This window comes from Quercus lobata, chromosome 7 (genome assembly GCF_001633185.2).
Source record: "Quercus lobata isolate SW786 chromosome 7, ValleyOak3.0 Primary Assembly, whole genome shotgun sequence".
NCBI classification, from domain to species: Eukaryota; Viridiplantae; Streptophyta; class Magnoliopsida; order Fagales; family Fagaceae; genus Quercus; species Quercus lobata.
Window position 1 is genome coordinate 19,354,764 of NC_044910.1, and position 27,595 is coordinate 19,382,358.

General features: G+C 35.8%; 1 protein-coding gene across 2 annotated transcripts; it reads right to left on the reverse strand.

The window, feature by feature from the left end:
* Positions 1-500: 500 nt before the first annotated feature.
* Positions 501-24,919, reverse strand: LOC115952595 (cationic amino acid transporter 4, vacuolar-like). Of its 2 annotated transcripts, XM_031069768.1 has the most exons (14): positions 24,514-24,917; positions 23,722-23,923; positions 23,242-23,326; positions 19,193-19,333; positions 18,950-19,068; positions 18,769-18,865; positions 18,173-18,345; positions 18,002-18,068; positions 5,721-5,879; positions 5,327-5,576; positions 2,177-2,285; positions 1,475-1,587; positions 1,066-1,141; positions 501-948 (listed from the first exon to the last, which is right to left on the reverse strand). In XM_031069768.1, exons 1-14 carry the CDS (start codon positions 24,680-24,682, stop codon positions 792-794), a joined length of 1,917 nt encoding a protein of 638 aa, XP_030925628.1. In that variant the 5' UTR covers positions 24,683-24,917; the 3' UTR covers positions 501-791. The 2 variants fall into 2 exon arrangements, with proteins under 2 accessions (XP_030925628.1, XP_030925629.1); XM_031069769.1 differs by lacking the exons at positions 501-948; positions 1,066-1,141; positions 1,475-1,587; positions 2,177-2,285 and adding an exon at positions 2,610-4,487 and having other exon boundaries at positions 24,514-24,919.
* Positions 24,920-27,595: the final 2,676 nt, after the last annotated feature.

Consider the following 27,595-nt stretch of genomic DNA (forward strand, 5'->3'; position numbering starts at 1 on the left):
CAAATTATATGTAAAGAGCTAGACACAGATAGACAAAAGAACCTAATAGAGACATGCAAGAAAGAATCTCTACATGAGAAGTTGATAGATAATGAGAAAGAAATAATAAAAAAAGGAATGGTAAAAGAGATGAAAGAAATGTTTGAACGACAGAATAGTAAAGATGTAGGGAAAGTGATAGATATAGTAAAACAAAGAAACATAACAAAGAAAGAGAAAAAAGATGATAGTTTTAGAAATAATGATGATAGCTTGAAAGAATTGTATGAAAGACAAAACAATGAAATGGTACGTAGGAAGTTAGATACAAAAGAGATAGAAAGAGATAGTGTAGTGAAAGTAGTCAATAATGGTAGGAAAAATAATTATGGTAATTTAAAAGAAAAAGAAAATAGTGATAGTGTAGTAAAAGTAACAATGGAAGTAAAAGACAAAAAGTGTAAAGAGAGTGTCTTGTTTTATAAATTGGTATTGTTAGTTGTTCAATTTGTAGTTTCACGGAATTGGTAAGCCTCATGTGACCATGTCATTGCAAATTATATCAAGAGAAATAATTATTACTTTACATGTTTGTGAACAAGCAGTTTTAAAGGCCCCTATGCTAACCCAAGAATATTAACATACAAACGTGAGACTGATCTTTGGTTCAGACAGCCTCTGTTACATAATAAAAGGTTTTATATCATTAAAAACAATAAGAGTGATTGTGAAACACAATCTGATAATGCTTTCTGTAAGAATGGGGTTTGGCTTAGCTGAGGGCCACAGTAAGGTGACTAATACTGCACAGACTATGCCACAGAAGCTGATGAGCTACGATAGATCTCATTAGCATAAGCCGACGGGACATAGACTGCATTTAACAGAGAGCTGTGTTTCCGGCTGTAAAATATATACACCAGTGCTCCTATTACCAACCATACTGAAACTCGTATCCATGTTGCAGCACTAAGCATTGAAGTTAGGAAAAAAAAAATTATCATTGTTAGTCATGAAGTGGACAAATTGAAATTGATTTATATGTTCGTCACTCCAGAGAGAGAGGACAAGAATCTTTACACTCACCCAAGGTCAATTAGTAAATATGTGTTTACAAGAATGCATGCAGCAGGTAGGAACGGAACAAACGGGCAAATGAAACCTGGGAGGGGAAAAAAAAGTAATCATATCATATTGTTAGACTTGCCTATTGCTTATTGCCTGCATATAGGAATTTATTTTAAATTTCTAATACAATTTAATTAGGTATGACTGAACCAAACATTTGGGTCATTTCAAAGGAAATAAACATTACACATTGGGTACGATATAGGAGCTGTCCTGACAACAACAGTCAAAATGATGTATTCAAACCATTCATTCCTCTAGTGAAATTTTTTTATAGAGAAAAGTAAACTTCTTGCTAGGACTCATCTACTCTGTGACTGACCTTAATCAATCTCATCAATACTATATGATGTAATGCTAAATATACCTCCTGTATGTCCAAAGCCGTGCCTCGCATCATCTTGCTCTATACAGGCGAGCACAATCAAACTGCACAACAGAAGAACTCCACCAACTCCACATAATGTGAAGTGAAGAATGCTGGTAGTCAACAAGTTGGGATGGAGTTAACGAAGCATAAAAACCAAATCAGATTAAAGTTGAGCATTGTGCCAGCCTAACACCAGTACACCCCAAATAGCACCATTATAAAACTGGACAAGGTCATTAAACTTGGCAAAATCAAATAATCTCAATAGAAACACCAGCTCAAATAACTCAGCCAAAATTCTGATATTCAGAGGAGACCGGATGGAACCACATTAATTGTAATCTGGATAGATGTAGAGCTGAGTGCTACAAAGGGAGAATGATTTGATATACTAGCTACTATTTTCCAGTTTGTGTTACAACAATAGAATGCCAGATCACAACTAATGCAGAAAGGCTCCATCTAAAATCAACAGAACCATATTAAAAATAAGATGGTATTTTGATTGGAAGTTTAATTTCCCTTTTTGGTGAGTCTATTATTTAAATCCAGGAATTTTCCATGATCACACGGTCAAAAATTGAAACTAGGCAGCAATTTCATAATCATAGTATACTTGGGCATATAACAGATAAAATGAGAACAGCCTAAGCCAATAATTAAAAACAAGGGTGAAAAGGTTCAGAAAAGTATACTAGCCTGGGAAGGAATTCAGCTGAAGCTGAAGAAGCAAGGATAAGAACGCCTGTACATAAAAGGGTTATAGTCCAAGCAGCAATTTTCCGCCTCATTTGTTCCTTCTGAACATCTGTATAATTAATATGAAGACAAACGAGGACATCAATTAGCAGATCGTAGAAAGTTGGAGGTGGAGACTTAAATATTATGGCAGTCTAAATTATAGTTTTTGGGTTATAGATTGACTCCGGTTAATTAATTCAATTACCCAAGTTAATTAATTAGGTCAAATTACATGCAAATCATGGAGGCACGCGCAAATCACCAAATAAACTAAAGTGCAATGAAAATTAAATTGACATGATGATTTGTTGACTAATGGGGAAAATCTCTCGCAAGGCAAAAATCCCACCGGGTGATTTTTAGGTCACCACTTCCAAGAATCCATTAATCAATAATCAAGCAGTTACAAGTACAAGGAATCTTATCACTACCCTAGCCTATCCCAAAATACCAATCTACTGTTGAACCTTCATTCCAATACTCAATTAGACTTGATCTTGTAGAGATTTCTTCCCTTTGCATGGATCCCAATACATGACTAACTTCCTAGCAACTGATATTTGTTGTTGGATGCAAAGTTCTTCACTTCAAAGCACGTTGAAGAACAGAAAACACTTGGTTACAAAACTCTAAGGTGCACAAGAACGCAATAGCTTCTCCAAAAGTATATGAGTTCTCTATATGAGTCTCTGTATCTTTGATGACTTTTAAAATAAAGCTTTTATACCCTCTAGGAGTTTAGTAAACAAAACATAACCCAAGTCATCATGGGCCGAAATTCTGATCTTAGAATTCTGCATCTGCATAGCTCGATAGATCGAGAGATGTCGAGCTAGTGTTGAGGTCTATCATTTAATCTTGATAGATGCTTGTGTCGAGGTTCGCTTTTTCAGCTTTTTTTTACTTGTTTCTTGGTTCAATCTTCATGTCTTCAATGATACACTTATTTTGGTTTCTTAACACACTTCATGATATTCTAGACACATTTTAGATCTACTACAAGTAAAGTGCATTTTGTCAAAGTATATGCCAACACATAATAAATATGACCCTAACAATAGATATTTATAATCAAAAAGCATAAAACAATGCATCATCACATGGTAAGTACTTTCTTTGTGTACTTTCACCATCAAGTAGAAGATCCCACCACATAAACCAGGTTATTACATCTATGAAAGGAAATGCTAAGTAGTAACCATAATAGAGGACTCTGGCCAAGAATCTCAAGCTTACATATAAACCTTTAGGCAGTGCTGATTGGACTCAACTTTTCATAACTACTCATAATATTCTATTCATACAGGCAATTTCTCTTCTCACACAAAGTGGAGAAGTGTTCATACGTGGAACATGGGACTGATCTTTTTCCACCTTGAAAATTTATTCATGACCATTAGGAGAACCTGGGATCATCTAACTAGGTGACAGGGATCATCTAACGAGGTGGCAGTTAACTGTGACCCAGCACATGGTGTATCACTAATATCACCCTCCATTCCCTGGATTAGTTACAGATGTGAAACCACTGAAGTTCAACGTGTAATTTAATTCAACTGATTGATAACCAAAAGGAAATAAGGATGCACCTTTCATTTTCATTTGAACACATTTATGTAAAGAATGTGTTTTAAAAAATCTCTAATCTTTTTCTCTCAAATGTTGATAGGTCATAAAGATAATCTGTTGATATACATTGCAAGATTTATAAGTATTATCAGGCTTTATGGGGGTAAGGGTCTGATGCCTCTCCTAGCCTTTCCAACCATTAGAAAGGGTTACAGACCTTCAAACGCATTTAAACTCATTTCATTTTTCATTTTATTTAAGGAAACTCTCAAGCAACTTACCTGACAGCATTATTGTACCATCTGAAAGAGTTATAAGACCTTAAATACATTTAAACTCATTTCAATTTTCATTAGTTAAAGTATCTCTCAAGCAAATTACCTGACAGCATTATTGTTCATGATTCTCATTGGATTTCACCATACAACTTTGATGCTGTGTGAAAAAACCACCTCGGGTATTCAACACAAAGTTTGCAAAAAAAATTTAAGCACTTTGGCCGCATACCATTTTATTTTTCACTGAGAAGTAAACAACTGGGTGGCATTGAGAGGTGGGATAGCCTTTAACTGGAATTGAAGGTAACAGGTAAGCCAAAAGGTTGTTTCTTTCCAATCAGTGGCGATGCCAACTGTCTTTGTTTTTCAAGAACACATGCCATTGTAGTCTATCCTCCATGAATGGCATGGAGCATTCACATCTGGGTGTTTAAAAATTTTAGGATTTAGCAACTCAAAAAGCTACATTATTTATTATAACACACTATTTTACAACTCACCCTATATCCCATTTCTTATTTTCATAACTATTCATTTATTTATTAATTTCACTCTCTTTTCCTCTCCGTCTCTTTCTCTATGTTTCTCTCCATCTCTCTCTCTCTTCTCTGAAGCCACAACTCTCTCTTCTCAACCCAGAAAGCAGCAATCACACCTCTTGCTTCTAAGCAAACCCACACACACTGCCAGCCACCACCACAACTCAACCACCGCAACCCAGCCACAAAAACCCACTCAACCACAGCCACAGAATCCATATCAGAATGCGCCAACCACCATACCGTTGTTCACCAACCACCACCAGCAAACCCAAAAACCACCAACACCAAAACTCAATCATCACCACTGAAACCCATATCAACCTAATCACAACCCACCAACCTGAAACCCACTGCCACACATATCAAAACCCACCGATCCACAGCCCAACCGCAGAAACTCAGCCCTACCGCCAATCCACAGCCACAACCACCCAAAACTGATCTACAACCACAACCACAAAAACCCAAAATCGAGAGAGAGAGAGAGACGGAGAGAGAAGAGAGAGAGCGTGAATAAAATAAGTGATTTTAAGTTTAGCAAACCATATCAGAACTTACTGTAGCAAATTGCTAAATTTGTTTAGCAATAGCAACCTGGGTGTAGTGGCATTTTGGTGTTTGAGTTGTCAAAAATTGCTTTTGAGAGTTTTAACAACTCCAATGCTAATACTCTTACAGATTGAAATAACAACATTAGAGAGCATGTAAGGTATTATTACCTTGAGCTACTACCCCCTTTTCAATTAGAGGATTTCTAAGTAATGCATCCCCTTTGCTCCCAAAAGAACCAGCAAGATCTTTAAGATTATTGTCGTTGATTTCCTGAATGTTATCACTGCACCTTGATGACATTGAGTCAATGGACTTTTGAAGTGATGATGGAAGTGGCACCTCATCCGGTGGAACATATCTAAGTATCAAAACTGAAACCGCGACAGTGGTAAATGCAAGCAGTGTACCCACACTAACCTGTACACCCACAACAACAACAACAACAAAAAAAAAAAAAAAAAAAAAAAAAAAAAAAAAAAAAAACCACTTGTCAATGATTCTATTTTTATATAACAATAATCTTCCCTTAGATATCTCCAATTCATACACAAGTCCAATTACCATCCCTGCCAATTGTGAAACATCCATAAAGAATGCCAGAACTGCTGCAAAGACACCAGTTGTAATGGTGCTCTTCACTGGAACCAGGGTCCATTCATTAATGTCTGAAAAGAACGATGGCAACAATCCATCTCTAGCCATTGCCATCAGAACTCGTGGCTGAAAAAAAAAAACAGAATATTTAACCTTTTGGGTGAAAAATATTCCTGTTTTGCGATGAAGCCAAAAAAGGAATAAATTAATACCGGTCAGTTTCGGCATTTTTAGCCATCTTGGACAATTTTTTTATTTTTTTTATTTTTTTTTATTTTTTATATTTTATAAGCAATAAAGATATATTAAAAAAGATGAAGGGTGTCACCTGAGTATACAGAAGTAACATCAGGGACAAAATACAAATCAGGTGCATAAAGTACAAAAGTCCATGAAACCATGGACTGAAAAAAAAAGAACGAAACCCTAACAATGCAACCCAGTCCAGAAGAGTCTTTAAAGAGAGGAGTTTAAGATCTGAAAGTGATTTCTCTAAATCCTCAAAATGTCGGTTATTCCTCTCTTGCCAAATGCACTACATCAAACAATGGGGGACAATCATCCAAATAACACCATTCCTATTCTGCCCAAACTTGCCTTTCCAACAAGCCAACAGCTCTACCACCGTCTTTAGCATAACCCAGTGAATGCCAAACAAAGTAAACACCATACACCATAAATCAAAAGCAAGAGGGCAATGGATAAGTAGGTGGTCTACTGACTCCCCATTTCTTTTACACGTACAACACCAATCCAAAATCAAAATCTTCCATTTCCGAAGATTATCAATGGTTAAAATATTCCCCAAAGCTACAATCCATACAAAAAAACACAAATCTAGAAGGGACCTTAGGCTTCCAAACAGTCTTCAAAGGGAAAGATTGATCTATACTTTTTGTCTGAACCTGGTAGTAAGAACGAACTGCAAAACCTCTTCCCAAAGCAAGTTTCCAACACATCTTATTGTCCCCAACTCCCAAGATTCCAATTCCTAGTCTTCATTGTCTCTCACAAACTTTAAATCCCAAAAAAGAACACCAATTGAGAACTTCATAAAGTCAACCACAAAGGCCTCCTTATTTCAACTTATAGCAAATAGTTCCGGATAGCTCAATTTCAAAGGGGTGTCCCCACACCAAATGCCCTACTAGAATCTAACAGGCTCCAACCTCAAATTGTATGTGACGAACATAAGAAGGCCAGCCACGGCTAATAAACTTCCATAAACTCACTCAATGAGGGCTAGTAACGGGAAGAGAGCACCTACCTCCCCCTTCACAACCATACTTTATCCCTATCAATCTCCATAACCATTTTCCAAACAACGCTTTATTAAAACTTCTGAAACTTCTAATAGCCTATGAAGCACGGGTGCGTTTCGGGACTCGGGTGTGAGTGCGGGTGCGGGTGTGGGTGTGGGACTTGGCAATTTTTGAAAAAGGTGGGTGCGGGTGCGGCAGGACTCAGCTATTAAAAAATTATTAAAAATATTTTTATTTATATTTTTAATATATTGCTAAGCATACTTTTTCACATTATATAAACATATACCAAATTTAAGAGCAATAGTAGATAATAACTAAATCATGAGTAATAAGTAATAACTATTAACTAAATAAAACTAAGATTGAAAAGAAACTAAGATTCACAAATCACAGATTCACAGGTTCATTTAACTCCCACAAGAACCGAACAAACAAGCAAAAAAACTATTAACAAAAACTATTAACAAAACCCTTTAACTCCCATAAGAACCGAAAAAACAAGCAAAAAATCACAGCAAGCACACAAATTTTCTGATTCACAAATTCATTTCTAAGCAATTTGAAAGAGAGAAATCGTAAAAAGCAGATAGCACGGAGAAGAGAGAGCACACTGCAGAGTGCAAACTCGCAGAGAGCACAGAGAAGAGAGATGAGGGACGGAGTGAGAGTGTTTGGACGAAGTGAGAGTGTGTGAGAGAGTCCTAGGGTTTTAGGTTAAGTTCAAACGGTGCGTTTTGCACTTTTTTTTTTTGAATTTCGGCTTGACTTGGCCGTTTTGGCTTGAACCAGCCATTTCGGCAGTTTCGCCAGTTTCGGTCGATACGACCCGATTTGAGCCGCGTCAACGCGAGTCAAGGAATCCACGTGGTAGGACGCGGCCCGACGCAGCACCGACACGCGGTCAGCGGCATCCCTCTCGCGTCGCCGCGTCGGACGCGAGTGCAATGGCTCTAGAGCCGAGTCCGTGCATCCCAACTAATAGCCAAGCCCCCCCCCCCCCCCCCCCTCCCCCAATGAAGGGGAGCACAGACTGTAGCCCATTTCACCAAGTGAATTTTTTTTATCATCCCTCATACCACTCTAGAGAAAATTACATTGAAGTTGTTCAATACAGTTTGCAACCTCCATCGGGATAGGAAAAAGGGAGAGAAAATAAGTTGGAAGATTGGACAAAGTACTCTTAATTAAAAGTAACTTTACCTCCTTTTGAAAGATACAACCGTTTCCATCCTACTAATCTCCTCTCCATCTACTCAATAATTGGATTCCATAGAACTATCTTTGACATTTGCACCCAGCGGAAGACCTAAATATTTCATCGGGAAGGAGCCTTGCTTGCACCCTAGCCCATCCGCCAAATCTGTTATATTTGGGACCACACCCACGGGAACTAATTCAGACTTTCCCATATTAATTTTCAGCCCAGAAATAACTTCAAACCAAAACAACAATAGCCGGGGAAACAGAATCTGACCAAGATCAGCATCACATAAGACCAAGGTATCATCAATGAAGAGAAGATGGGTCACCTGCAAAGAGTTACCTGTGGGACCCACCCTAGCACTAGACACGAGACCATCCCTCACCGCCTTATCCAACATTTTACTAAAAACATCCGTGACAATGACAAACAATAAAAGGGATAACGGATCACCTTGTCTTATACTTCTAGAACTTTCAAAGAAACCACAAGGAGTTCCATTAATAAGAACGAAGAATTTAACAGCAAAGATGCGAAAAAAAAAAAAAAAACCACCCACCTCCATTTTTTAGGGAAACCACAACGTTCTAACATAAAAATGAGGAAACCCCAGTTCACATGATCATATGCCTTCTCTACATCTAGGTTACACAACAGCCCGGGAAAGCTTGATATTAGCCTACTATCCAAGCATTTTGAGATTCATAAACAATATCTCCAAGCACCATTTTCAACCTTTAGCAATAATTTTGTACACCCTCCCCCCACCCCCCCCACACCCTTCCCCAAAAAAAAAAAAAACACTAATAGGCCGAAAATCCCTTCTCTCCACTGCATCAAATTTTTAGGAATTATGGAGATGAAAGTGGCATTCAACTTTTCTCAAACTGAGCATTATCTAAAATAATACTAAAAAACGTCCAGAAGATCGGTCTTGATAATGGCCCAACAAGTCTTAAAAAACGCCATAGGGAAACCATCAGGTCTAGGAGCTTTATCTCTATTAAAATCCATGACCATGCCAAAAATATCAACTTCCTTAAAAGGTCGTTTCAACCAACCAGCATTATCCTAAGAAATCCTAAAAAAACTCAGCACATCCGAATGAGGGCAAAGGAGCTTATCTTCCGAGTAAAGATTCTTATCTCTTATATAACCTAACAATACCCTCTTCAATAACTTCCTAATCTAATGTCAACACTCCATCAATATTTAAGCTGCCAATACTGTTATTTTTTCTATTAGAATTAGGCATCCAATGAGAGAATTTCGTATTGCTGTCCCCTTCCCTTAACAATAGTACCCTTGATTTTTGTCTAAACTAATCTCCTCCAACAATGCAGTCTTCTCAATTTCCAAATGAATTCTCTCTTTTTCACACTTCTCATCGACATAACGAGAAACCCTCTCCTCTTTATAATAGGGCATTCAAATCATTCCATAATTTCATTCTCTTAATGGTTACATTTCCAAACTCGGTTTCATTCCACTTTTTTAAATCTCCCTTTAAACCTTTCAACTTCATGGCTATCTTGTAACTTGGAGTTCCATAGAACTAATAAGAGTCCCACCAAAATTTCACCTTCTCTACAAAACCATCCACCTGAACCACAGGTTCTCAAAACGAAAAGGCCTTCGTTCCTTACGAATATCACCAACCTCTAAAGAAATCGGGAAGTGTTCAAATAAAACTCTAACTAGCCATTTTTTTATGAAAGTTTGGATAATGTTCCTCCAACTCTGAAGAAAAGAGGAAACGATCTATCCTAGAGCCAGACAAAGAGTTTGACCAAGTGTAACTACCACCTTCCAAAGTAATATCCATTAACCCATTAATAGAGATGAAATCTGAGAAATTATACATACATTGAGTGAAGTTTTCAGCCCCCAAACGTTCAGACGGAAAGCGAATAGCATTGAAATTACCACCCACACACCATGGCAATTCCACCAACTATACATACCCGCCAACTCCTCCCGCATTAGCCTTTTCTCCCTATCCACATTAGGACCATACACACAAGTAAACCCCATTCAAAGTTGTCTCCCACATTCCTAAATCTTCAAGACACCAAAAATTGACCCACAACTTCTTCCAACTTCTCCATAACCCTCCTATTCCACATAACCAAAATCCCACCTAACGCACCTATTAAAATCAAATAAACCCAATCAACATGTTGATAACCCAAAGACTTTTAATAAATCCCATAGTGATAAGCTCCATCTTTGTCTCCTGCAAGCAAATGACATCATCACACCAAATTCTAATAAGGTTCCTAATTTGGAGTTTTTTATCCCTATCATTCAGCCCCCTCACATTCCAAGAGACTATCTTCAAATTCATTGGGACACAATCACAGCCCTTTCCCTATTGGAACCTCTATATTTACTAAAAGTGAAATCATAATTAATAGAGCTCACCAAGCTCCTCAACTCCCTTAAACCCTTACCTCCTCCCTTTGATTTTTTTTTTTTTTTTTTTTCCTGAGAACATTCTCTGCAGCGCTTATTTATTTTTCTCCTCAACAGCCAAGAGAAAATTAGAAGCAAATACTTCTACACCTTTAACCGGAGTCTCCACAAAAGTGCAAAATTCTTGAAACTTGTTCTGAAACCAAGGTGACATACCATAATGATTTCCAGACTGACCACCTTCCAAAAGGGTAGATAGTTTATTGACTTCTTGGGTCTCAGTAGACTTCAATGTAGCCAACGGAGTCACATTCAAAGGTTCTGAACAATCCGAACCACACCAACCAAATTCAATCATCTCATCACCTTCTTCGGACCAAACTTTAGAATCTATATCCTCCACCACCACCTTCTCCCACTCGGATTGTACCTCTACAGGTCTCAAAGAATTTCCCAATTAAACCATGGCATTAAGCTCAACCAAAACAGATCCCCTAAAAAAAACTTGAGGGCTGTCTCTGGGGATATTTGGAGACTAGCATAGTGAGGGGATAGATTATAGTAAGTTAATATGGGTTTGAAAGATATTTGCAAACTAGCATCTCGAGTTTTAGAAACTCGAGTTCCATATAAAACTTGAGGCTTAAAAACTCGCTTCCTACTTATTGAGTTGGACACATTTATGCCACATAGATCTCGAGTCTTTTACACTCGATTTCAAAAAACACAGAAGAAAGAAGTACAAACCCAGAAAAAGAAGAAAGAACCCAGAAGAAAGTACAAACCCCAGAAAAAGAAAAACCAGAAAAAGAAGAAAGAACCCAGAATAAAGAAAGAAGTACAAACCCCAGAAAAAGAAAACCCATAAAAAGAAGAAAGAACCCAGAAGAAATAAGGAAACCCATAAGAAAGAAAGAAAGAAGAAGAAGATCCACAGAAAAGAAGAAGACCCACGGCACACACAAACCCAGTCTCCATTAAGCACATCCCGATTGTCGATCTACAGTACAATTCACGATCTCCATCACCAAGCAAACGATCTGAACAAATTACACACAACTCATAAAGATGTGAATGATTTGAAAGAAAAAGCTCTGGAAGAGAGATGAAATTGAATGAGATTTGAGAGGTTACAGATAGTTTTGTTTCGGTCTTCTTCTTCTTCTTTTTCTTCTTCTCCGTGGATCTCTTCCACTTCTTGCACGTTCTCTTGACTCAAAGTTCTTAGCAAAGTTAGCACGCACTGGAACTCGAGTTCCACGTGGAATTTTTATCCACGTCAGCTATCTCAGAACTCTAGAACTCGAGTTTTTAAAACTTGATTTGCTATTGAACTCGAGTTTTAAAAACTCGAGATGCTAGTTTTCCACTTTCTTTTGCAACTTGTCAACTAACAAAATTCTTCTAATAATAAAGTTAAATGGAAAAAAAATTCGCTTTCTCTTGATCTCCATTGGCACCACCTCTTTCTTCCAATCACCATGTTCTAAAACCCATTTGTCCGAAGAGCCCCATGACTTATTCTTGTCCACAGCACGATCCAATAAGAATTGCTTGATCTGTTGGTGCACCAACTCACTATTGACATCCGTAATAGGATCGGGCTCTAAAACTACCATGTCGGTGGATGTGGGAAGCGATACTTGTGAAATAAAGCTTGACTCAGCATCATGAGGTTTCACAAACTCCTCAGAAATCTGCTCCACGATGATCAAAGCTGGTTCAGGAATATGGGTAGGTACTCGATAGAGATCTCGGGGTTCTGAAACATGTGAACTGACCTCCGGGTTATGGACCTTGAGTGCAGATTTGCCAACATTGGATATATCACTGGTAGAGGAAGCAAACACCATGGTAGTCGTTGTAGCTACCTTCTGGATTTTGAGACCTTGGGTTGACTAGAGGAAGTAGAACTGAGTCACTCGATACACACACTTGACTAGAGAGCTCTACTGATAATACGTTACAAATAAAAAGTACCACCTTCCTCAAGTGAGAATTCAAAAGTTTTGGATTCAACAAAGAAAAACGTGGATCCTCCCATAGCTATAAAAAAGAAACCATAAAAAACAAACAGACAAAGAGAGAGCAACGAAAAGAAATCTACAGCTACCATTAAATATGAGTATGGATCTAGTGAGTCGCAAGTCGTTGATAGTGTCAATAAATAACGTTGGCTTTGAGAGCTGACCATTCAAGAAGAAGACCTAGGGCTCACCATTCACGAAAGAAGAAAGGGAGCTGAGTTCATTTGCTTTTTTTGAGTGAGAAGTAGTTGGCAGATGGGATGGGAGTGGGAAATAGGAGGTGGTATTTTGTGTAAAAATTGCATGCAGCATCTCTCTCACATGGGGTGGGTCCCACGCTTGTGGGGTCCTCCATGTGAGAGAGATGTTGCATGCAACCATTCACAAAATAATAAATGAGGACAATGGTCATTTTTTTTGGAATTTGGTTGATTTTTTCCATTTCATTTGTTAGCATTTTGTTTGCTGCTCATGTAAATATTCAAGTTAAGGAGGGATCGATTAAAATGATTTTAAAAAAAATTAACAACGATCACTTCTTTGTGAGTGAATTATACATTTTTCTACATTATCAATTTTTTGGTTCTTAAAATATATATATAGCAATAATCCCAAAAAGTTACAATGATATGTGCCAACACCAAAATAGCCACTGGTACAGTAACATTACTCTACAGTCTAGCGCTTTAAAAACCCCATGGACAGCACATTTTTTCAAGTTTCTGGATCACAAATTCACTATAAGAGGGCTGGCTATTATTCTCTCCTCTCAAACACTTCTTTCCAAAGAATTTTTCCAAGTAAATTATCATGCTATTTCTCTTTTGCTACTATACTTATTTTGACCAATTAACGATGCCCTGAGTTTAGCATCATTTTCATGTGGACCTTATGTGGTATTATATAATAGTCTTCTGGTCTCGGCTAACCATAGTAGACATCATACATAAATACTATTTTAAAATAATTATAATTCTCCAAGACTTTCTCAGTTTTCTGCCTTCTTAGGGATTTCCTATAATGAGCTGAATTCTAATACTATTAATTCATTACTGATTCCTAGTTTAATTAATGCCTCCTGATTTTATTTTTGTTTGAGTAGTTTCCTTGTTCCACAAAATTTAAAATTTCAAGTTTTTACTAAGATTGAATCCACATGTATTCAAGTTTATTTTATTTTATTTTATTTTTTTGATAGGTAAGAAAACTTGTATTAAGAGAAGACTATTTCATTTTAGGCCAGAAAAATATGCACAAACAACAGAAAACAAAACAAATATATATATATATATATATATAAATATATGTATGTATGTATGTATGTATGTATGTACAAGAAGAAAGGGAATCTAAAAACAGCAGAATGGATTCCCTAGAAATAAATCCCCACGCATAAGACCAATCAAACTAGGTCCCTACAAATAAAGCTATAAGTTGATCCTCGGCAAGCTCCATATCTTTAAAAATACAACTATTACGCTCCCTCCAAATAATTGACATCACACAAGTGGTACCAAATTTCAGGTCCGTTTGAGAACAACTTAAAACTTTTTGCTAAAACTTTTTTGCTGAAAGTGTACTAAGGTATACTTGTACTTTGAAAAAGTGATAAAAAGTAAAAAAAAGTGGGGTTTTAAAAAGCTGTACATAAAAGCTAAAAGTTGATCTTATAAGCTCTAGCAAAACAGACATGAATCCAAATCTTCAAAGAGTGCTTTCCCAACCAGTTTCTCCATACTGCCAATAAATCAATAACATTATTGGGTAAAACCCAAGCAACACCGAACAATCTAAATGCAAAACTCCATAACCGAGAAACTGACAGTGAACAGGCAACACTCGCTCCACTATACCAGCATAGGCAACACCAATCCACAATTGGAATGCCCCTTCTCCTAAAATAGTCACCATTTAGAATATTCCCCCATGTAACTGTCCAAACAAAGAAAGACACTCGATGAGGGGCCTTCACAACCTAAATGCTTTTCCAAGGAAAAATAGTAGAGCTAGATCCCCTTATAGCATCATAAAAGGACAATGTGTCAAAAGGCCCCTTCAACTTTGACTTCAACCCCCACCTCATCCTATCCCCATCCTCATTTGGAGGATTTTGTGACTCCCAGGCATGAGAAAAGGCCCCCACCAACTCCATTTCCCAATCATTGAATCCACGTTGGAACCTTACATCCCAACTCCACCCTTCCTCCTCTGTGTGTCTCGCCAACAAATCAGCAATAGATGCCTCCCAATAATTAGCAATCTCAAATAAAATTGGGAAGGTTATTTTCAACAGCTAATCCCCTAGCCAGAAATCATGCCAAAACTGGACCCTAATCCAATCTCAAAAATAAATGAACTTACTAAAACTCTCTCCCCCCCCCCCCCCTCCAATCCATATACCTCACCATAAGCCACACCCATGCAAACTCCTTCGCAATTTCAAGTACTAGCCACCCCATTCCTCCCATAATTTCAAAGCTATCACTTGCCTCCATAAGCATGTCTCCTCAACCCCATTCTGCCACAACCACTTGCCCAGAAGGACTTTATTAAAGGTAGTGATTTTCCTAATCTCCAACCCACCACCACTCATAGGAGAACACGCCTTATCCCATCCTACCAAATGAATTTTATGCTCATCCCCTAATCCTCCCCAAAGAAAATCCCTCTGTAACTTCTCAATCATATTAGCCACTCTACTAGGAACAGTAAACTGAGACAAAAAATAGGTGGGAATGCTCAAAAGCGTACTCTTAAGAAAGGTTAGGTGACCCCCCTTAGATAGATACATTTTCTTCCATCCTGCCAATCATCTTTCTAGTTTCTCCAAAATCGGATTCCAAATAGAGTACAACTTAAGCTCCTAATGGCATACCAAGATAAGACACAGGAGAAATTCCAACCTTGCAGCCCAAAATATCAACCAGAGCATCTAGATTATCCACATCACCAATTGGAACCATCTCACTTTAACTAACATTTATCCCTACCCTGTAATCGCTCTAAAGCAAGTCAGCAACATCCTAATATGAAGAGTCTGCTCAACACTATTATCACAAAAAAGTATAGCATCATCTGTAAATAATAGATGATATAAGCATAACTCATCACCTCCCACTCCATGCATCTTGAAGCCCCTGATAATACCAGCCCCCTCCATACGCCTAAGCATTCTAGTAAAACACTTCCATTATCAAGAGAAACAGCATAAGAGATAAAGGATTCCCTTGTCTTAAGCCTCTTGAATTGTGAAAAAAACCAGCTGGAGAACTATTAACTAATACCTAAAACTGGACAAAAGATATACATGTTTGGATCCATTGTCAACATTTAACTCCAAAACCCATCCTCTCTAACAAGTAAAGCAAAGCCTCCCAATTTGCATGATCATAGGTGAAGCAAGAGCAAAACCAAAATTATTTTAGAATTTATATTTTCAGATTTTGTATTTATCTTATAGGAAATTGAATAACTGTAGACTTTTATTTGGATAGGGGTTAGATTTGATATTAGATAAGGTTTAGTATTTGAGTTCAATTAGGATTAGTTTTCATTAGTTGTTATCTTTTATCTTTTTATTTCTCTAAGCTCTAGCTCTATATAAGAGCCTAGTTTATTTGTATTTTAGAGGAGAGACAATTGATTGATTAATGATATTCAGATTGGAGATTTTCCAATAGTTGGGTGCTGATTCCTGATATCTTAGGTGCTGATGCTTAAGTTTGCTTGCTTGGTGCTTATTCCAAGCAACCCCTAAGTGCTGATTCTTAGGGTGTGTTTATTCGGAGGTGAAATAGGATAGATGGAAAATTTTGGAGAAAAAATAGGAAAAAAAACTCTTTTGAGTGTGTTTGGTTAGGTGAGGAGGAAGGAAAATAAATAGTGGAATCCAAGTGTGCCCACCAAAAAGTTCTCCCCAAAATGGAGAGAAAATTGAGTGGAGATGAATTTTTTTTAATTGACAAAAATACCCATGTGCACATTCTTCAAGTTGCCTTTATTTTTTTTTCTTTTCCACTGGCCAGTACATTGCCCTTTTTTCTCTTTTCTGAGCTGTTGCCTTTTTTTTTTCTTCTATTCTTTTTGTTTCTTTTGATTTTCAGTACCGTTGCCTTTTTTTTTTTTTTTCTAGGCTTGGTGCCTCTTTCTTTCTTTCTTTTTTTTTTCCTGGCAGTAACATTGCTCTTTTTTTTTTTTGGGATATTATTTTAATTTTTTAATAAATTTGGATGATTGTCTTTTTTTTTTTTCTTTTTTTCTTTTTTTTTTTATGTGGTTATTTGTCACTTTTTTGTTTTAATTAAGCATCATTCTTTAACAAGGGTATATGAGTAAATTTATTCAAACTCATTTTTTCTATCTTTCCACTTTTCCACTCTCAACCAAACAAAAAGGAGAGAAAATAAAATCTTTTCTATTCTCCCACTTATCTATCATTCCACCATTTTCTATCCTCCCACTTTTCCACCCCTCCAACCAAACAGACCCTTAGGGTTTATCTTTACTTTTCTTGTTACTTTTATTTGTCCTGCATCAATAGGCCTATTCTATGTCCAGTTTACATATTACACTTGCTATCTTACTCCGAATATGACTATCAACACACTAATTCGCAACCAGAACTGAATCCAAAATCTGATGACCCCCCACAAAAGCATTTTGAGAATCAGAAACGAGACCATCTAACATCCCTCTCAACCGATATGCCAACACCTTAGCCAAGATCTTATAGACACCCACCAAACTTATCGGTCTAAAATCTCTTATATTAGAAGCTTTATGTTTCTTAGGAATAAGAGCAATAAAAGAAGCATTCAAGGACTTCTCAAATTTACCATACTCGTAAAACTCCTCAAATAAGGCCAAAATATCACTCTCCACAATCCTCCAACAATGATTGAAAAAGGTCATCGTAAATCCATCTGGACCCGGAGCTTTGTCCCCCTCCATATCACACACAACTTGGAGAATTTCTTCCTTCTCAAATCTCCATTCAAGCAGCCCCCTCTCCACTACCCCAATATTATCAAAATTCAAGTCGTCCACCACCGGTCTCCATGTCTCTGTCTCTGTATATAACTTTTGATAAAATACCACCATCTGGTATTCCAAGTTTAATTATGGGTGTACAAGTAAGAAATCTTATACAGCATCCTTGTAAACCCTCACAATATTTGCACCATGCTTGCTCAAGAGGTAATATCAAAATTTTCAGAACAATCCAAAACAATGCAAAGAACTAATTCGAATTAGAAATTCAAAAGCTCAGCACTACTTTCACTAAATTCCACAAGTAATCAAAAAAAAAAAAAAAAAAAAACCTGAAAATTCCTAACTTACCTGAGGAAGAAGTGAACCCAACAAACTTGAACACAGAGCAGTAACTGCTCCAGCTGTTATTATGTACCTGCAATATGAACAATGGAGCTTGAAACCAAGAGTGTAGAATGTAATGCCCTCAAATTTCCATAATGTTGGCAACCACAAATTAAAAGCAAATAACATGCTTACACTGCCCATTGCACCCCATAGCTTGCAAATGCTGAGGAGATAGGTGTGTCCGGATCCAAGTCATAATATGGTACTAAACCAACAATAACGACAGATACAAGCATATACAAAATGCAACATATCGACAATGCCAATGCTATACCAAGGGGCAAATCACTTTGAGGATTCTTCACCTGCCATGAAAATGTATATATATAAAGGAACAAATGATTAAGGTTCAGAAATTTTTTGGCAGTGACACAAAAGTGCTGGAACATTTCATAATGGTCAAATGAATGGATTCAAGCAAATAATGAGCTTTTAAGAGATAAGGAATCAGGTGACAAGGCAAGAAAAAAGGGGGGGGGGGGTATGTAAAGGGAATATGATGATTGCAGTATATAAAATTCACCACGTACTTATAAAAAAAAAAAAAAAAAATTCACCAACCGCTCTGATATTGGATTGTGCTAGATACTTGAAATAATCAGAAAAACTTTAGATTATCACTGCCAGGGGTAAAAATGTTTACATCAATGGTAACGAATAAAATGTAACAAATTAAATCTAAGAATTAACACAACACACAATATTAATCCACCATACAAGATTCATACCTCCTCAGCTGTGCTGGAAACTGAATCGAAACCAATATATGAAAAGAAGACTATTGCAGACCCAGTGAACATCCCATTGACCCCAAATGTAAAGTACCTAAAGCATCAGAGGTAAAATGTGAGCTAGACCATAATTGGATATACCACATAAAGAAAGTAGTCAAAATGATATGCCAATTACCCGCTGGGAATTTCATATCCAATCCATCCAGTTTTGAAACCTAAATATCCACCAGCTATTATGATGAAAAGCAATGCACTGACATTTACTGTTGTAACAATGGTTTGTACCAATGTACTCTGAAATATTAAGTGATTTCTCAAAGGCGGTAAAAAAATAATAGTAATAAAATAAAATTACAAAGAAGGAATTATCCAAGCATAGATTAAAAGGATTACAAATATTTAAATAGGAACTGCATACCTCCTTTATTCCAATGCACAAAAGCACTGTGACAATAAGAATTAACACTGCTGCACATGGATCAACCACAATACCAAGCCCAGGGATAGTATGACGGGCCAATAAAGCAGGAAGTTTTTCCTCCCCTCCAAAAAACAAGGCCTAAAGGAACACAAAAAAAAAGGGTTATATATAGTATCTATTGGAAATGAGGATCTATCACATGTTTTGCAGTCCATAATAGTCATAATCAATCCAAGTCTTCAATAATAATTATCATAATCTACAATCATCATGCATTCAAACCTGAGTAAGTAATCATTCTCTTTTACTAGCTCTAGCTGCATACGTGATATATCATTGTTCTTTCTCCTCCTCTTATGTGTTATCTCTTTTGAATTTGGACCACTATTCTTGCTTTTTTTTTTTAACAGTGAGTATTGATTCTCTCCAGCTAGGGCCAAATATTCTCCCAGATCAGCTCTCTCTCTCTCACTCTCTCTCTCCCCTCCCCCCAGTTTGCCTACATTATTAGTATGAGTAAAATAATGTGACTCAAATCAGATTATTATAATTCCTGCCTAAGTTTTCAACAAGAAGCATAAATTTATAGATGTACTGGCCAAAGTCTTCTACAGGTTAAGACATAAATTTTCTCAATTCAATCATCCGCATAAAATAATGTAATACAAAAATGGGGGAACCAGGAGGGGGGTTTGGAGTTGTTTAAACAGAAATTATTTATTCAAACATTTACAACATTTTTTTTTTTTTTGATATTTGAGAAATACAAATTGTGAGGAAGAAAAGAGGAGGGGGAGAAGGAGGGGCGAGGAGCTTAACATCTCAAGATAGATTAATAGATGTGAAGGTTGTATGTGCAGATATCAAAACAGCCAACATAAAATTTAAATGAAACATGGTCATATGAGGTATAAACATAATTAACTAATAACAGAGACATGATTAACAACTTAATTTCCCAATAAAAAAGGAAAAAAGAAAAAGGAAAAAAGAAAAAGGAAAAAGGAAAAAGGAAAAAGGAGACTGGCCACACGGTGCTGATGAGTAGCTTTTTCATGATATACAAGTAATTATGTACATAAGTGGACACCATAAAATACAAACTATAAAACAAACTTATTTTAAGTGCCAATCTGAAATGATATTTTCATCCAGTTCAGTTATTTCAATGACCCCAACCTTCTACCATTCCAGTCAAAAAAAAAATGACCCCAACCTGAATGGCTGTATCACAATACCCTCTAATGCCCGATAAAAAACCTGGAATCCAGGACCAAATAGAAAAAAGGCAAAAATATGCACCACTTGAGAGAGGCATATGAATACTCAACATTTGGGTGTACCCTCAATTGTTTTTTCCCTAACTTTAAACCTCTCTGCAAACAATAGAATGCATGTTTACAAAAGTGAAAATTTGCTCCTAATTCTCTGAATCTGTATTATTTGTATGTCATTTTTTAAGTAATTTCTTTGAAAATATGTCACTCGGGAATAACAACAACACAGAAATTCAAGTCTAAGGTCATACATTTTCTGGTAATTATTAGTAATTTCTGCAACTTTGTTTTTGTGTGCATTGACCTGGGACTAGATTAATCAGTTTGATATCATATGAATCATAGTATTCACAGTTAGATCTAACTCTTCTTTTGATATGGAGGGAAGCTCATCATCATCACGCCATGGTGACACATTGAACTAAGTACCAAAAATGCTAACTGCAGGCAAGATGTTAATTAAAAGGAGGGGAAAAAATACCAACAAATTCCAGTAAAAAATATGGCACAGAAAGCTCTAGTCATCAAAAATTAAATACTAATATGTTGAGAACACCTTTGAATAGCATTAGTATATATAAGACTAAAATCATAGAATTAATTGCGTATTGGGGTAGATTAGATTAGGTACCATATGGGTAGTTTCAGTAACAATTAAACTTCTATTATTTGTTCAATTAACACTGTCTATTCTTAGTTTGTAATGGCGTCCACATACATGCATACATGTTCGCGCACACAAAACTATATACTTTTATTGAGTAAAATTCTTCTTGAACACTTCTAAAATGATTAGCAACATTTGCACTTCAATGATACAAAACTACCTCTCAAGTATCCTCCCTCCTTTCCCCCAACCCATATAAAACAAAACAAAATTAATAAGACCCCACAAAAGATGCACTGTTGTGGACAGACTTTCAGTTATTTGTACTCATCAAGGAAGGATGTCAAGTGAAGCCTGTAATAATGGTTTCTTTTTTTTCTTTTTCTTTTGGATGTGTAATAAAATTCATTGAAATAAGATACAAGAAAATACAGAGGAAAAAAGCACACAGGCAGTGTGCTAAAGGCAACAAGGAAATAAAAACTAAGTAACAATGAAAGTACAAAAAAAAAAAAAAGCATATCAGGCAAAGAGTTGAAAGTAAAAACACCTGAAGTATTTGCCTATTCAAACAAAGTCTGAAGGAAGAGAAGCTTCAACTCATGAATCGATCTTTCATTCCCTTCAAAGGTGCGTGTATTCCTTTCCCTCCAAATGAACCACATAAGACAATGAAGAAGCATTCTCCAAAGCACCTTAGTTTTGATTCTAATAAACTTGCCTGACCAACATGCTATAAGTTCCACAACACTACACGGCATGACCCAATAAAACCCCAAATAGTGAACACACCATATTCTACAACTCGGGCTACTGGGCAGTGCAGGAGTAAGCGATTGATGGTCTCCCTGTTCCACTTGCACATGCAACACCAATCCACCATCACCACTTTTCGCCTCCTTAAATTATCAATGGTTAAAATTTTCCCCAACACCGCTTTTCAAATAAAGGAACTTTTAAGGAGACTTCTTTTTTCTTTATATTAATAAGTCTCATTAAAAAATTCCAGAAAGGGCACACATCTGTAGTGATGCAGGACAACGAACTCAAAAATGGGGCTTAGTTTTCAGGGAAACAAAAAGATAAAACCTTCAGCACTGAAGGTTACTTAGAGTCTGCACCAAAGAAGCCAAGAGGGTGGGAGGAGTAGAAAACCTAGGAGTCAGCCTAGGATTGCTTGGAAATATTTTTCAGTAGATAAATAGAAATAGAAACCTTGTTTCAGCAAGAAGGTATCTTGGATTCAGTACCAAGCATTGGAAGGAAATTTCGTACATGATCAATTGTCTATCCAAAAGCCTTTATACAAGACTCATTAATTACATCAAATAAGAAAAATCAACTTATGATTAAAATCAAATCAAGTGCCACAATCAGCAACAATATGGTCCAAAGAAATCACTCAACATCAAACACAATCAATGAGGTCCAAGAGAAACTATCAACATCAATTGGGTTCAACATACATATCTGATGTCCACAAGAAGTATACAAAGGAGGAACAAATTAATCTAAGTAATGAGAATGAGAGAGGAAGCCATAAAATAACATTGGTCATGTACAAATGAGAGCAATTGATACACCAGTGAAAAATAATGATTTGATTCAAGTCAAAGGGACAAAAAAGGTAGAGGAAGGCCTAAAATAACATTGGTATATGTAATAAGAAATGACATGTTAAATAAGGAGCTGATGGCAAGCATGATTTTGGACAGGATAGAATGGCAAAGAAGAATACAAGTGGTGGACCCCGATTATTCTATTGAAGATTCGTAACTGACCCCAAAGTTCTGAGGATCCATGCCAGAGAAGAATACAGCGAATATGAGCTGGCTGCCAACTCCCACTCAGCATAACCCAATTCACCCCAAACAAGCATAGAACAGCTTGTAATATTGAAATCGGTATTGATCCAGAAAATCCATATATAGATATTAATCAATACTCCAAACAAATTTCTTATCTGCATGTTATAAGATATTGGAATTCGCATATCCTTAGTGTCAAAAGTAGGAAAATATCTTAAGAAACAAACAGAACAAATAATGCTTACCAGAGATAGAAAAGAATAGTATCAATTCTTACATATAACTCTCAGGATATACAACTTACAAGTGAAAACTAGTTAAAAAAAAACCTCAGTTAGAGAAGGACTACCAGACCAGATTTGGGGTTATGCCACGAGCAACAGCTGAACTACCAATTGTATATTCCAGAATCAGAGCCCAACCAACCAACCAAGCAAACCTGAGAGCAACCACAGTGTTTGAATTGCGGACTGAAGGCATCACACATGTTATAGTCTTATAGAGAAAAGATGGGTCATGTGCTTGATTTTTTCTCTCTCTTTAACACAAGCAGGTCATGCCCAAGCCCCACACCCACCCCTCAAAATCTGTTAAGGACTTTTCTCAGCCTTAAACATGAAGTGAAGTATTTCAAATTTTTAGTCTGTTTGAAAATTTTCAACCACTCTGCATGAAAGTTAAAAATAGAAACACTCAAATTGGTGATTTTCACATATCAAAAAGTAGATACTACTAAAGAGTTCAAGAATTTATAAGAATGAAATCTGGAAGTCAATGATAGTTCATTAAGCAAGCAAATACAGAGTGTGTAAAAACAAACCAAGAACAAATTACCCTTCTCCAACACATATGTACGTATAATGATAGGCACTCCCAGCAGATGGGCAACGACATGCAAGCTCTGCATAACAAAATGCTGAGAGTGCAGCAGCTATTCCAGCAATTAGGAATGAAATAGTAAGCGCAGGTCCTGAGTGTTCTCTAGCAACCGTTCCAACAAGAATATATACTCCAGCTCCTATGGTTGCTCCAACTCCTGATCAAAAGAAAGTCAAAATATTATCATTATGAATGTAAATCTACAACCACCTGAATGAGAAGAAAAATTAAAAATCTAAGCATAAATTGGGAGCATTTGGACATTCTGGAATTTGTGAACAACGAAGTGCCTCCCCACCATGATAAAGAGTATTAAAGTTTCAGACTTTATGAAAAAATATGATGATCTGGGTCAGATTAGTTTTACCCTGGATAACAATGATTCAAGGGAATAAGAAAACCTCAAAAACTATTCATAAACATGGCAAACAATGCATTTTTGACATTATGAATAAAATGACTAACATCATGAGAAGGTGATTGCCTCAAAAGACGATCCAAAACACAAATGGTGACAAACCCATTACACACTAAACAAATAAAGACATGAACAAAAAAACCTACTTCAATTAAACAAATAAGCACATGAACAAAAAAACTAATCCAATTAACAAAAGTAATAGCAAGATAAGAACATAATTTACATAAAGAGAACAAACCCAAATGGCCAAATATCACAGACTTCAAGTATTCATATTCAAAATCCAATTCTGAATTGTGGAAGACAGAGATTGTAACAAGACTTACCAATGGCAACGAGGTCCACAGCAGACAATTTCCTGGCCAATTGAGTATGACCTTCTCTCCTCAAATGAACTGAATCAACCTGCTTTCTCCTAATCAAACTTCCAAAACCCCATGAATACCTTCCTTCACCATTCCTACCACTAGTTTTCCTATCAGCAACCGTACCCATCAACCAAACTCAGCTTCTTTTTCTGTGAGAAGAAAAATACCAGGCAGAATGAAGATTGAGGAGAGGAAAAGCAGTTAAGTTGTTGGATGCAACTGTGCAAGAAAACTGCGTTTCCTGCCCGCTAAGCATTTAAGGACCGATATTAATCATTAGAGATAATGCTGTAACAGTAACTATCAATGTAACTTCAAAAACATGATTGATGAGCTTCTGTGCTGAACAGATGTGAGTAGTGATTCGAAATAGTAAGTTGGGAACGGTTTGAAAAATTTAAGAAAAGTAACATCTCGAGTTTTAGAAACTTGAGATCCATATTAGAACTCGAGTCCGAAAGACTTGCGTTGCGAGTGCGAAAATGCCACATAGATCTTGACTCTTTAAGACTCGAGTTTCATGCAAAAAAAATTTCACCTATAGTGGCGTTTTTAAGCCTTACAGTGACGTTTTGAAGTCCTATAACGGCGTTTTCTTGTAAAAAATTTTTTATAGGTACCAAGTTTAGGGAGCCCTATAGTGGCATTTTTAAGCCCTATAGTGACGTTTTAAATCCCTATAGCGGCGTTTTTCTGCAATTTATAGATATCGAGTCTTTGAAACTCGATTTTCACGTCGATTTTTTTCTCACTTTGAACCCATCCTCTTACAAATCGAGACTTAAAAACTCGAGTTTTATCTTAGAACTCGAGTTTTAAATACTCGAGATGCTAGTTTTCAACATTGTTTTGAAACGTGACAACTAACTAAATTTTTTAATATTTATTATTATTTAGAAAAAAAATTCCATGTTTGATTCAAAGGTTGCTCATTCTAGGAATTTTTTTTCTAAATAACAATAAATATTAAAAAATTTAGTTAGTTGTCACGTTTCAAAACAATGTTGAAAACTAGCATCTCGAGTGTCTAAAACTCGAATTCCAAGATAAAACTCGAGATTTTAAGTCTCGATTTGCAAGAGGATGAGTTTAAGAGTGAGAAAAAATCGAGGTGAAAATCGAGTTTTAAAGACTCGATTTCCATAAAAAAAACGCCGCTATAGGGCTTTAAAACGTCACTACACGGCTTAAAAACGCCACTATAGGGCTCCCTAAACCTGGTACTTATAAAAAAATTTTGCAGGAAAACGCCGCTATAGGGCTTTAAAACGTCACTGTAAGGCTTAAAAATGTCACTATAGGTGAAATTTTTTTTGCATGAAACTCGAGTCTTAAAGACTCGAGATCTACGTGGCAATTTCAAACTCGCAAAGCGAGTCTTTTGGACTCGAGTTCTAATATGGATTTCAAGTTTCTAAAACTCGAGATGCTAGTTTCCTTTATTATTTCAAGCGTTGTCTAACTAACTATATACAACCCCTTTACACAACTATTCTGCACATTACCCCCTCATTCTAGCTGCTATCTCCTCTCTTCTTCTTCTTCTGTTCTTTCTTTCTTTCTTTTTTTCTTTTTTTAATATATATATATATATATATAATAAATTAGCAATAATAATCCATTATCTATTCAACTTCAACGCAATTTCCTTCTCAAAAATGGCATTTATTCCTATTATTAGTGTTTGTTTGGCAAGTTTTTTTTTTTTTTCCAATTTATTTTATTATTCTGATTATTTTTTGACACTATTTATGAGTTTCACTACACTTCTGAGTACTATTCATGAGTCTGACTATATTCTTTCAGCTAATTTTTACATTTATCTACAAATGAGAGTATCTCAATAAATATCTTTTATCTTAGTTTATATTCTATCAATTATAATATGACACGATTTTATCTTTATCTTTATTTTTTTAATTTTAAACTTTGATTATTTTATAAAATTCAATTATTAAAAAAATCATCTTGTAGCAAGATGTGGTTTTTGTGAAATGTGCAATATAAAGGATTTTTATCCACATAATCCCTCCCTGCCAAACTTTGAATTTTACTTGTTGGAATTTTGGGATTTAACAGTAGTATGATTAAAAAGTAATTTTCCCTTTTTAAATAGTATATTTATCCGTATAAGATTTTAAATTTAGGCCAAATAAAAATGATTCTTGTTCCTCCAAATTGAATATTTTCCTGTAAATTAAAAAAATAAAATGATCATCTAGCTTAATCTTGTCGTGATGTCCCTTCCAGAACAAAAAACTCTAAAATTTGTGCGTGATGCTACTGGTAACAATTTGTTTGTTAACTTATTTGAAGTTTTTTTTTTTTTTTTTTAATATATTCAAATTAGTGTTTGGATTTTTTTTTTTTTTTTTTTTCCAAATGTCCGTGTGTTTAACAAATCAGCTATTTGTTGTTTGGACCCAAAGTTAAATTTTTTTAAATCTTTGGATTTAGTTGTCTTACGAATCCTTAGGCCAAATTGGTAGGAGGATATTTGTTTTTATTTTCAAAAAAAATATATTAAAAAATTTCAAAAAATTGAACTTAAAAAAATATTTTCCAAATAATAATTTTTATATTATACATATTTGGCTCCCACTTTTAAGAACAATTTTCAAAATACTAAAAACAAAAAATAATTATTTGGGAAACCATTTCTATTTTTGAGATTTAAAAAATATATATATTTACAAAAAATAACTTGTAGAATCTGTAGATTACTCTTTTGTGAAAAATGATAAGGAAATGAGAAATGATATGTCCATAACATTTTACAACAAATCATAAGTGACAGGTTGTTACTGGTTGTTATTGTTGGGACAAAAAAGTAATTTTAGTGTTAGTTTCAAATTTGAACCAATAACAACTAACCACGTGTGATTTGTTGTAAAAATGTTGTAGATATAGCATCTCTCAGAATGAGAAATGATATGTCCACAACTATGTGGGATTTCATCGTGTATTTCTTTTTTTAATGATAAGTTTCAAATTTGAAGTGTGAAAATTCTTTTAAATTTAGACAAATATGTGAGATTCA

What these genes read in the sequence shown, in the direction of transcription:
- LOC115952595 (XM_031069768.1), bottom strand. Translation starts at nt 24,682, where the DNA reads ATGGGTACGGTTGCTGATAGGAAAACTAGTGGTAGGAATGGTGAAGGA. An exon ending in TACATATGTGTTGGAGAAGG is followed by an intron (nt 23,327 to 23,721) that starts GTAATTTGTTCT and finishes GGTTGCTCTCAG; the next exon opens with GTTTGCTTGGTTGGTTGGTT. An exon ending in TCAGCTGAATTCCTTCCCAG is followed by an intron (nt 1,588 to 2,176) that starts GCTAGTATACTT and finishes GTTGACTACCAG; the next exon opens with CATTCTTCACTTCACATTAT.